Consider the following 11,884-nt stretch of genomic DNA (forward strand, 5'->3'; position numbering starts at 1 on the left):
TCTTTCATTTTTTAGTAATTTTCAACACTTTTTCAATGAGTGTGTTTACATATAACTAAACTCATATGTATCAAGTGAAACAGACCTAAAATTGCAAATGAAACAAATTAAAATAAGAGTATGTCTCTTGTAATACGGTTTCACGAATCTTTATCTTTGAGACACATCAACTCTACTAATTTTTTTCCGTTTTTTGAAATTATATATATGTGTGTTTTTTTATATAATTTAATGGAGCGAATGAGAAATGTGTTTGCACATGAAATATGACAGACCAAGACCTCACATATATCAAATCAATTTATGGCCCCATTCCCCTCTTTTCCTACAAATTAGACAGCGGATCAAAACAAAGCAAAATCAATGTAACTCTGCTTTTTATTATATTTTACTATGCGTACGAGTTTGAACATTCCATCATCTTAAAGCCTATACTCATCGATCACTTGATTGTACCTTTACTAACAACATTTTAATATTGAACGCTAAAAAAATATATCAAAATTATATATCTAATATATGAATAATATCTTAACGATATACAAAAAAAATGAACACGATTGATTGAAACTATAACAAAACTGATATATATTTAAATTCAAATAGGATATATACAAGCAATACCAAATTTTTATGGACTCAATTCAATTTAAGAGGGCAGACGTCAAAGTAAGAACATGGTTGAGAGCATCATGCAAATATGGTCCCCTTTGTTTTAAAATTTCCCAATCAATCTACCAATTAAGAAACCAAGTTTTCAACTCGGATTACGTACGCATTGAAAATATAACAAGACAACAAAAAATGATCCCTAAATTTTGACCAAAAAATATGCTTCACCAGTTTGCAAAATACATGGAATCAATCCAACATTAACATTGTATTCTCGGTCAAAAATCATCTACCAACTAATGTATTAAAGAAATGTGTGCTCGCGCGCATGTCTTGTTTTATATTAAATAAATTTATTATATTTTAAATTAAATAAATTAGTAAGCAATGAATATATCTACAACATGAAATATCTACTTAAAAATCAAAATTTTAATAATATTGATTTACATGCTACTATATTAATTTAAAATTTTATCAATTACATATTATCTCCAGTGTTCTAAAAATCCGTTTAAGCTCCGCTTAAGCGCGCTTAAGCTTGAAACTCGACAAAAACATCACACTTCAGAAAAAAGCGGAAGAAAACGGTTAAATTGTAGTTTGACCGAATTAAATATAATTAAGGAGTTTAATTAAGTATACTTAAGCACAATTAATCGTAACTATTTATTTTTAATTTTTTTTTATTTTGAAGGTATGTTTTTTTATTTTAAAATAATAAATTATGTTTATAATTTAGATTTTTATTTTTTAATTTTAATTATGATTAAGTATGTTTAATAATGATTTAACAAATATTTAATATTTTTTAATATGGTCTAGTTTCAAAAACAAATAAAGATTGCAATTTTGAAATTTTTATAAATATGAGAATTAATGCATCACACTTAAATTTATCATATTTATGTATTATTTTATCTATTTATTAGATTGAGATAATTACAATTACACTAAAAAATTTAAAAAAAAAAACGTTTTTTTTAACGCCTAAATCTATGCTAATATCAATTAAATTTAGAGTTCGACATCCACACTTCGGACGTTTTACGTTTTTTAAAACCTTGATTATCTCCAAAAGTAGTTGTAAGACGACCATTATATACACATGAACAGGGGTAGTCGAAGATGGATCTGTCTGTTTGACTTGGACTCATCCACACGCTTGCACGCAACAATAACAGCAATAACATTAACAGCAATGACTCGCAATCAATTTCCCCTTTCTCTAACTTTCCTATTTTCTTGAGCTTTTGCGATCAAACTTCTTACAAAAGTACACATCCACATTTCAATTTCACATATATTATAATCAACCCACAAGTATTTCATTCCCCTCTGTCTGCACCACAGTCAGTAGCTTCACGGTCGCGCGCCACCAGCCACCGCTTGAGCAATGGCCATATTGCACCACCGCCACATCCAATCACATCTGTCTTTGGCCGCCATTACATTTCTTCTTCTTGCCTCCGGCTCAGTTCTTGGTTCCAACCCAGCATTCAAATTCAGTAAGTGCACTCAGAATCACCGTAAATGATGGACTGTACAATATTAATGTCATTTCTCGAGTGTTTAACGTCCAAATGTGCGTATATAGGTGTTGGAGGAAGGAAATTAAGAGAGAACATGGTGGAGCAAGTTGCGTACTCGCGGCGGCGACTCGGCGGCCCCGGATCATCGCCGCCGACTTGCAGATCCAAGTGTGGGAGGTGTTCGCCGTGTACACCGGTGCACGTTTCGATTCAGCCTGGTTTGAGTGTGCCATTGGAGTACTATCCAGAGGCTTGGAGATGCAAGTGTAGAAACAAAATCTTCATGCCTTAGGGAAAATAAATGTAATTTTGGTGAATCAGAATCTTTCGAGCCTGTTCTACTTTAAAAATTACTCAGTTTCATTCACTTAGTTTTTGTTCCATAATGAATGCACGAACACACCGGTGTATAGTAGAAACTGTTAAATTTTCCATTTAGGTGAGTATTTTTTTTCAAATATTCAACTGTCTTGTTAAGAACTTTGCAAAAATTTTAGTTCCTGCCTTTTTGTTTCTTGGTGGTTATCTATTAATTAATTGATGTTGGAGACAGATAAAGAACTTTGGGAACATAATTATTTGGTCATATCAAGGGCGACTCCTATCTTTACTGTCTTTGAAAGTCAATCAATTAATATTTTCGATTTATATAGGTAACTTTTCCGATGGTGGGATTTAATGACTTTCATTAATGCATGTGATAGTGTGAGATTGCATGGAAGTAATCGTCGTGCTTAATATTATTTACTATTTCCGTAACTTGGATCTTGAACACGTATGTTGTATCGTATCGAAAATTATAAATCTCGTATCAATTATCATATCGAAAAATTATTATATAAAAAAAAAATATATATATATATATATATGTCGTATCGCAAATTATATACCGTGGTGTCACGATAATTGAACAAAAAGAAAACAGAAAAAATGGATTGTTATTGCATTCTCAATATAAAGGATGACTTCGTCGTGTAAAATTAGTAGATATGTTGCTGAAATATGTAACATAAATTTTCTGAAGAATTATAAAGTCAGGGCAAAAACTTGTGTGAGACGGTCTCACGGGTCATATTTGTGAGACGGATCTCTTATTTGGGTCACCCATGAAAAAGTATTAGTTTTTATGCTAAGAGTATCACTTTTTATTGTGAATATGGGTAGGGTTGACCCGTCTCACGGATTATGATCCGTGAGACGGTCTCACATGAGACTCACTCTAAAATCAGACCTATTTTCGGGAGAAAAGAAACAACTCTTGTATCGAAAACATCCATCCCGAGAGAAAAAAAAAATTAAAAAAATGGAGACATCTGGACTGGCCGTGCCTATTAAGAGGCAAATGAATCTAATGACTCAGGTCATATTTTTTTTAGAGATCAAAAATTTTAAATTTTTTTTATATATAATACTAGTTGTTAGATAGCCCAAAACCAAATATTTATTAAATGGAACTTGCTTAGCCTGTTATCGATTTATTCCACAATCTTCCTCAATATTCATCTGCAGACAAGCCTTAATCGACTTTGCGTCGTCTCTAGGTTTGATTGAAAGACCTGTGAGAAGCTGTAAGTCTATTTTCTTGTATTTGTTTTGTTCGGGCTTCTAATTTTTTATTGTAGTTTTTTACTTTCTTCGGGGCTTTATGTGGTATTTATAATCTACGCTTTTTGACTGAAATTTTGGTGGATGTAATGCTTATCCGGCTTTCAAATGCTCATATTGCTTATAAAATCTTGTTGATTGTCTCGATCACAGTAACAAGTGCAGAGCGAAGTTTTTCAAATATAAAGCTCATCAAAACTTTTCTCCGATCAACTATTTCACGAGAAAGATTGAATGGATTGGCTATGTTATCGATTGAGAAAAGAAATTACTGAACAACATGATTATACAGACTTGATTAATATTTTTAGCTCTAAAACTGTTAGGCGGTTTGTTTTTTAGTTATCATTTTGGACATGTTTGATATTTTTATTCCTTTAGTTTTTTATATTGTCTTTGACGTATTGATTTAATTTGAAAAATGACTATGGAACTAAAAAAAAAAAATATGAACACACATTATGAATCGGAAATCTCTTTTTAAAAGTTAGACTCAGACCCAAATATTGTTATGATCGACCTGCATCTGGAATCGACGTATTAATTTTTTAAATTTTATTTTTCTACTTCAATGAGTAAGTACTGTTCATATTTCCATTATCAGAATTTAAATCTTATCTTTCTTTTTTCTTAAAGAAAATAGATAATGAATTTATTATGTTTGTTTTGCAATTTTAATCTTTGATGTTATCAATTTCATTTCAATAATGTATCTTTAGAATAATTTTTTTATAGAATTTTAGATATTTGATATGATTTTGACAACAAATAACTAAAATAGCAAATAAAACTGCAAATTTTCAAAGATAAAAATTTGTGTGAGATGGTGTCATGGGTCGTATTTTGTGAGACAGATCTCTTATTTGGGTCATCCATGAAAAAATATTTAAGAGTATTACTTTTTATTGTGAATATCGGTATGATTGACCCGTCTCATAAATAAAGATTCGTGAGACCCTCTCACAAGAAACTTATTCTATTCCAGAATTCTTGCTCTCAGAAATTTGAAATCCAATTTTATCCATCAACAATGATTATAAAATAGAGTGGTCTCATGTGAGACCGTTTCACGGATCATAATCTGTGAGACGGCTCAACCCTACTCATATTCACAATTAAAAATAATACTCTTAGCATAAAAAGTAATATTTTTTCATGGGTGACTCAAATAAGAGATACGTCTCACAAATATGATCCGTGAGACTATCTCACACAAGTTTTTGTCATTAAAATTAATATAATTGAAAACTATATTTTTAAGGGGAAGTTATTGAAAAATCCCCAATCATAAAATTTCTTTGGCTTCACTCCCTACCCACAAAATTGTGGTACTATGTCATACAAAATGTGGTACACTTCATGTGGAAATGTGGTACTAAAAAAATACCTAGGGACTGAACACAAAAAAAAAAGGCGGCTGGGGACTGAACCCAAATTTCCCGTATTTTTTTTAATCCATTTCTGAAATCAAATCTATCAAGTCAGTCCATGGTGAGTTTTGCCACTTGGAGGAATTAATCAGAATCGTTTTTAATTATAATTAATCGTAGGCGATAAAGTGAAAAAACAGACGCGATATTTGATTTGACATTGTGGTTGTCACTCAATTAATGTGTCCGTGTGAAATACAAAAAAGCTTTACCTTTTATTTTATTTAATTAATATTTGTTCTATATATATAGCTAGTGCTGCACCTAAAAAAATATTGACCATATAATCACTGTTTGGATTAAAAGTAGGACTCAACTTTTTCTTGAATTATAAAACAGCCAATAATTTATAAGCATACAACTTTTTTGCATTATCCCTACTTATAGTTAAATATCAAACCAACTCATAATCATAAAATAGACAATAATTTTAGGATATCGTCTTATTTGCAAAAATAGTACTTGCAGTTCAAGCCATTATCATCATCAATACGACACCAAAAAGTTTAATCGACGTTAGTTGACAAGAACTAAACTTGAAGAATAGGATTTATTCGTACCAGTGTTGATGCAATGGTGTAACACCGTATATGATTTTTCATATTGTTTAATATACGCGTTCATATAAAAAATTTCATAAATGTTTCATCGGATATCATTAATTCAACATTTGATAGGATCGAATTTATTAAAACATATTATTGTTAGCTCTCGAAGGTCAATGGTAGATTAGTTATTTTACTATTTTTGTGTTTACCATAACTATATAAACATATTTTTTATATCCTTTATTCAGTTTTACAATATTTTCGCTCACTCTCTATTTTTTCATAATTAACCCAAAGAACAGTTGCTACTTGCTCGTGCCTTTTTCCCTTATCTGTCCTCTTTCTCATCACTCTAATTTGGGCCTTTTTCCTTTGACTCTTCCATATGAAATCCATTTTCGGGCTTTAATTATTCTTAGCTACCCATTCTATTCTCTCTTCTATATGTTTTGGGCTTTCAATTTTTAGACCATTATTTACGAGGCCCGCGTATATGTAACCAAAAACAATTTCAATTTCGAAAATGAATTTCGCAATTCTTAGTAGTGTATTCTGCCGTTTTTAGAAGTATTATGCTCTCCGTTTTAAGTTGACAAAAAATGGTTCATATTTAGGGCTTTGGCTTGTGTTTCCTTTTTGAATTGTGTTTTTTTTTTTTTTACAGAAAAACTTGTAAGATTATTCAAATCGGAGTAAGATCCTCGATTACAAGCTTTACTGACCAAATAGAAAACTCTCTACAAATCCACACCAAAGATGAGGGAGAGGAAATAGCAAAAGAAGCTAACGAGTGCGTAACACCATTTTTTGGTAAAGCGACGAACGCTTGGCAGTACAATTGACCAAATTATCGTGGATATCCAAACTTATAATAGAAAATCCGCCTGTTCTTGTAGGGCTTTTCCCCAATAATATGCTTATTCTTCTGCTAATTTCCAAGTTGTTATTAATAATATTTTACACAATGGGATAAACAATATAGCACAAAATCCAAACAACTCTGTTACTCAAACAACTAATCACATATCAAGACAAACTTTAAGTCCACTAAATCCAAAACCTTAATACTAAGCCCCCAAAAACGTTTGAATGAACAAAAATATCGAAGGCCCACGGGAATCAAATTATCAATTCTTTATTTTAATAATATTCTTTACTTGTTCTTTTTTCAAAAGAAGGATTCTTTCTTCCTTTTTGACCAGATATTAGAGCCCATTTCAAGATTTTCCCTTTTCTGCCCCACAGTATAGAGAAAATTATCCTTTGATCACATGGTTTTCTTGCTTTTCTTTCTTGTCACTTTACTTTCCCAACATTTCAAATTAACACACAATTCCAAAATTTAAAAAAAAAAAAACAAAAAGAAGAAGTTTATATATCTTCTATACTTCGGAATCTTGGATGATTTTCATGTCGAGTTAATATAAATAATAAATAAGTAAATAGTTTGTCCTTAAATAGGTATTAATCTAATCATTAATAAAATAAATAAATACAACACCATGAAATGAAAAATAATCATAGCACACGACCAAAAAAAAGTCGTTTAGATAAACAATTCCTATTTTTACATTAGAAACACAAGGGACAGAAAAAAAAAAAAAAAAAAGGAAAAAACCAATACCACCCAAAATTGAGAACATTTAGTCAGTCCAAGCCCCTAAAGAAAGAGACATATTCTCCTATTTACTAAATCATTAATCAACTAACAAGGGGACATCAAATCTTGTGCCTATTGTTCTTCTCTGCGGCGATTGAGAGTAATCTTGAAACACCTTGAGTCCAAATATCATACTCCCTTTGATTCCTGCACTCGAATTCCACAACTCCTCGTGCAACCGTCTTCAAAGCGAAATATCTTCGATTCTCGCCGCCTTCCAGCAAGTGGCGGCCAGCCCAAGCCGGAATATCCTTCAACACCTCCAACACTACATCTGATAGATCAAAAGAGGAAAAACAAAATAAAGATAAAGATGTCAACTTTTTTTTATGCCTTTCTCCACTAAATTGCATACTCTACTTTCTCAAATCCCCAAATAGAAGAAAACCCACCCACCTTCAATTCTGATTTCATCATGAGTGAAAAGATGAAAGTTAAAAAATAAAAAACTCACTCTTTTTCTTTTTGGTTATGGTCCCAGCAACATGTCTACTCTTCATCTTTAACATCACCTGCAAAATTTGAATGAAATTCTGATTGCAGATCAGGAGATAAAGAGAAAAGCAGATTCATGTTTACAACTTTAACTTCTGTCGTCGAGATGTAAAGTGAACTCTGCGGTAGTCTCGAGTAAATTGAAAGTGGGGGTGATTGTTCAATCATGAAGAAAAAAGCCTACCTGTCCCATTCTGTTGATGTAAACAGACACAATTTTCCAATGAAGATCACCTGCAATTATCATAGGAAATGAACTGTCAAGAAACATGAATGGACATTACCTTAATCAATAGGAATTTCATAAACCTGAAAGATGAGAATTTTGTATTTACCATTTCGGGTTCTCTTAAGAAGTTCGCCGCCCCTGGCGAGCAGTTCTCTACTGCAAATGCCAAGGAAATTTTCTTCGGGAACAAGTTCACCACTAAAACTACCATTCGAACTTCCATTACTCCCATTATTTGTAGCTCCCGTCCCTTTGTCCACCGGGATCACTGCTGCAATATTCCACACCTCCTTCAATGCCCTTGCCTTCAAGGTGGCAGCACCACGCAAAGCTGAAAAAAAAAATCGCAAATCAACATAAACAATATTATCTAAGTTACAAGATTCTGAATAATTTGACCATGAAAGATGAATATAGGAATACCCGTAGCTGCAGCAGCTGTCAAAGTCATGATGTCACCCGCTGACCTAACATTGACTGCTGAATTCACTACTGATGCCAAGTTTTCTCGCTCAGCCCCCATAACCTCAGCCGCTTCGACGCATTGTGCAGCAACCAATGTGGCAGCCGATGCAACAGCCATGTCGGTTTTCGCCATCTGTTCATCTTTTCCTGCAGCAGATGACGCAGCAGTGGCAGCTGCAATTGCAGCAATAGCAGCCGCTACCCCTGCCACAGAAATGGCAGCATGAAGCTGAGCATTGTGTGCCCTCGTTTCCTCTTTCTTTTTCTCCCTACGATCCTTCAGCCACCTCCCCACAGTTTTTCCTCCACCGCCAAGGCCAGTGCCATTAATGGCACTGGCCTTGTACTGGTTGCCCGTGGTAGAGTTTAACTGAGAGTACTGCATGCACATATCCATATCACCACAAACTATAAAGAAATTGATCTTTATATGCAAAAAAACATGATCCAGTGTTAACATGTGGAATCCACGCCATTTTTTTTTTAAAAAAATGCCTAGACTTGTGGCAAACTAAAGGGTTCAGTGCATGATTCAGTTTTCCAAGGTTTCTGTTCAAGGTTCAATTAGTGTATATGCACGAAGGTGTGTAAGGTGAGGTTGATGAACCGGCATATGACTCACGAACCTGTCCGTCCAACCAGTTCGAGTCGATCTCAATCGACTATAACGTTTTCGGCCCTTGTGCTTGGGCTAATATTCTAATAATTTTTTAGTCAAACTCGAGCACACGAAATTTCAAGAGCTTGACTTGAACTTGATTTTTTTACTACCATTCGTATCATATTAAATAATGTTGTGAGTATATTACAAAATGTTTTTAGGGTGGTAGGATACTCTACATTCAATAAATGAAAACATTAGAGCAACCCCACCAAAAGCTGGACCAGTTAATTCTGTTGCCTGACAGTATGGTCCATACTCTGAAATAAAATTGAACCACAAGCCGAAATAGTTGTTGCCCCCTCATCATAAATTCAACAATAACCTTCATTTATTGCTAGATAATTCAAATGTAAGAATTATTAAATTTTATGTCATCTCCTAACAATCAAGGAAAAGGGTATAAATGTACGATAATTCTGCAATTTATTACCTAATGGTTGCTGTGGGAAGATTCCGACATTACCATTTGAAGAACCACGTACGAAGATATTCACGATTTAATTTTCTTGTTATGATGATCAAGTAGACGACAGTAACAAATTGAGTTGAATAACATGGTACCTAAAAATATTTTCCGAATGAATTTTTTTCTCTTTAAAATACCCTTTAATCTGCAGTTAATTCAATAATAATAATATTTTGATGATGCATGAAACAAAAAATTCAAGAAGATTACAAATTACCAAACAACCGATCCAATCTTCATTTTTGTCTTGGTGAGTATAGTTAGGAAAGATTTGAATGAGTTGTTCTTCTCACATATTCGGAGAATGTTTTTTGATTTAAGAGAGAGCTGAAATATGGTGTCCCATTGTCTCAGAAATTTCAGAAACTTGTGTTTTGTGACCATACCATAAAATAACAAATTTTTTATTTATCTTTTTAAGGAAAAGAATCCCCATCTCCAACTCCAACTCCTACATAAAATGGAGAGAAACTACAACGGGATGAGTAAATAGATGCATACTTAGATTTATAATGAAGAAACAGATGAAAAAATACGAGAGAATTTATAAGACCTTGGAGTCATCAATTTCAAAGGGGGAGGCAGGGGGGCTGTCAGTAAGAGAGCCACAGCTCTGGCCTCCATTGAGAGGGCCACTGCTGTGAGATAGCCTTCCTGAAGTGCGTGGTGATACCTCCTGCTGCACATGTAGCACACACATCATATTTCAACAAAAATATTTCAGACTCACTTCAAAAAATACAAATAAAACATCCAGGCACAAAATATACAAGAAAAGGGATACCTGTAGGAATAAATTTATCAGAAAAACAAAAAAAAAAAGGAATCTTGAAATATAAATTCAAATCAAAACACATAAATCAATGTATTGTTTTGATCAAGTTTTCTAAAATTAAAAACATAATGCTGCCAGCCTAATTAATACAAATTTCTAAACAGCTTGAAGTTCCAAGAAACTCTCTGTTTCCCATAAAAACACCTTTAAACAAATATTTCATTATATTAAACTCGTCGTCTTACACAAGAATAGGCTCCAAGAAAAATAACCCAACTCGAACACAATCAAACAAAACGAAAACAAACAAAAGAGCAGCAATAATCCAAAAGAGTTGATGATAATCAAAATTCTCAAAAATCATAGAAGAACCAACAAAAAGGACCGCAAACTTCCAATCCCAAGTCATGAAAGACAATTAGAAAGACATTTTGCAAGTTAAAAACTAAAATATTTTGCAACTCCGTTCACAGAGAGAGAGAGAGAGAGAGAGAGAGAGAGAGAGAGAGAGAGAGAGAGAGAGATGGCATATATCATCAAGTTATTGACATAAAACCACAATCTTCTGCAAACAAAGACAGATTCTAGAAATAACCCACATGCACAAAAAGGCCAAAGCCGCATCTTTACTTACAGAATGAGACATAATGCGCTCCATGACAAGCTGAGACGTCTCCGAAGAAGCAAAGGAAAAAGGGTTCCCAGAAACAGTGGCTGAAACAACCTCCAGCTCGGCGGAGAAATCTTCCTGAATGGCTCCACCACCACCTCTGACGACACCGTCTTGTGGGTTCTTCTTAGGTACAAACTTGGGTGGTGGCGGGGCTAAAACTTTAGAGATTTCAAGAGCTGAAACGCTCCAAGAACGGGATAGAAACTCCATTGGCTCAGTTGGAGTCTCCGGGGGCCTGAAAATGGGCTGAAGTGGAGGCTTCTCCATAAGAAGAAACGGTAGGAAATATGTCGAGTGGAGAAGCAAGAAAAGTTGCAGGAGTTAAAGTGGTGTTGATGGGAATCGCAAATGGATTGGTGATGTTTTTATATAGAATTGTGAATGGTATAATATTTTCTTTATAATTAATTAATTTTGATTTTAAAAGTATATCATTTAAAAAAAATAGATTACTATATATTCTTTTTCAATATGAAATGAAAGTAAACATTTCAAAATTAAATAAATAAAAAATCACTCAGATAATCAAATTACATAATAAACATTATTCATTAAATGTAAAAATATATTTAGTTTAATGTGTGAAGATGAGATATGATAATTTTAGAGTAATTTAAAACGTTTTCGCATTCTATACATATACTAAGTGTATTTTGTGGTACTAATTCACGAGTCAATTTACAAAAATCTATGAATTGGGTGCCCATTGGAAGAATTTGATGGTGATATC

At 33.1% G+C, this 11,884-nt stretch overlaps 2 protein-coding genes across 3 annotated transcripts; one reads left to right on the plus strand and one right to left on the minus strand.

Moving 5' to 3' along the window:
- The first annotated feature begins 2,008 nt into the window (after positions 1–2,008).
- LOC140815666 (EPIDERMAL PATTERNING FACTOR-like protein 4) lies at positions 2,009–2,436 on the plus strand. Its single transcript, XM_073174740.1, has 2 exons — positions 2,009–2,120; positions 2,210–2,436. The coding sequence occupies exons 1-2, from the start codon at positions 2,009–2,011 to the stop codon at positions 2,434–2,436; spliced, it is 339 nt and encodes a 112-aa protein (XP_073030841.1).
- Positions 2,437–7,238: 4,802 nt separating this feature from the next.
- On the minus strand, positions 7,239–11,499 carry LOC140814524 (VAN3-binding protein). Of its 2 annotated transcripts, none has more exons than XM_073173542.1 (7): positions 11,116–11,499; positions 10,260–10,382; positions 8,535–8,955; positions 8,218–8,442; positions 8,067–8,116; positions 7,842–7,899; positions 7,239–7,661 (listed from the first exon to the last, which is right to left on the minus strand). In XM_073173542.1, exons 1-7 carry the CDS (start codon positions 11,419–11,421, stop codon positions 7,447–7,449), a joined length of 1,398 nt encoding a protein of 465 aa, XP_073029643.1. In that variant the 5' UTR covers positions 11,422–11,499; the 3' UTR covers positions 7,239–7,446. The 2 variants fall into 2 exon arrangements, with proteins under 2 accessions (XP_073029643.1, XP_073029642.1); XM_073173541.1 differs by having other exon boundaries at positions 7,241–7,661; positions 10,260–10,385.
- Positions 11,500–11,884: the final 385 nt, after the last annotated feature.

The sequence above is a fragment of the Primulina eburnea genome, chromosome 15 (genome assembly GCF_022965805.1).
Source record: "Primulina eburnea isolate SZY01 chromosome 15, ASM2296580v1, whole genome shotgun sequence".
In the NCBI taxonomy this organism is placed as follows: domain Eukaryota; kingdom Viridiplantae; phylum Streptophyta; class Magnoliopsida; order Lamiales; family Gesneriaceae; genus Primulina; species Primulina eburnea.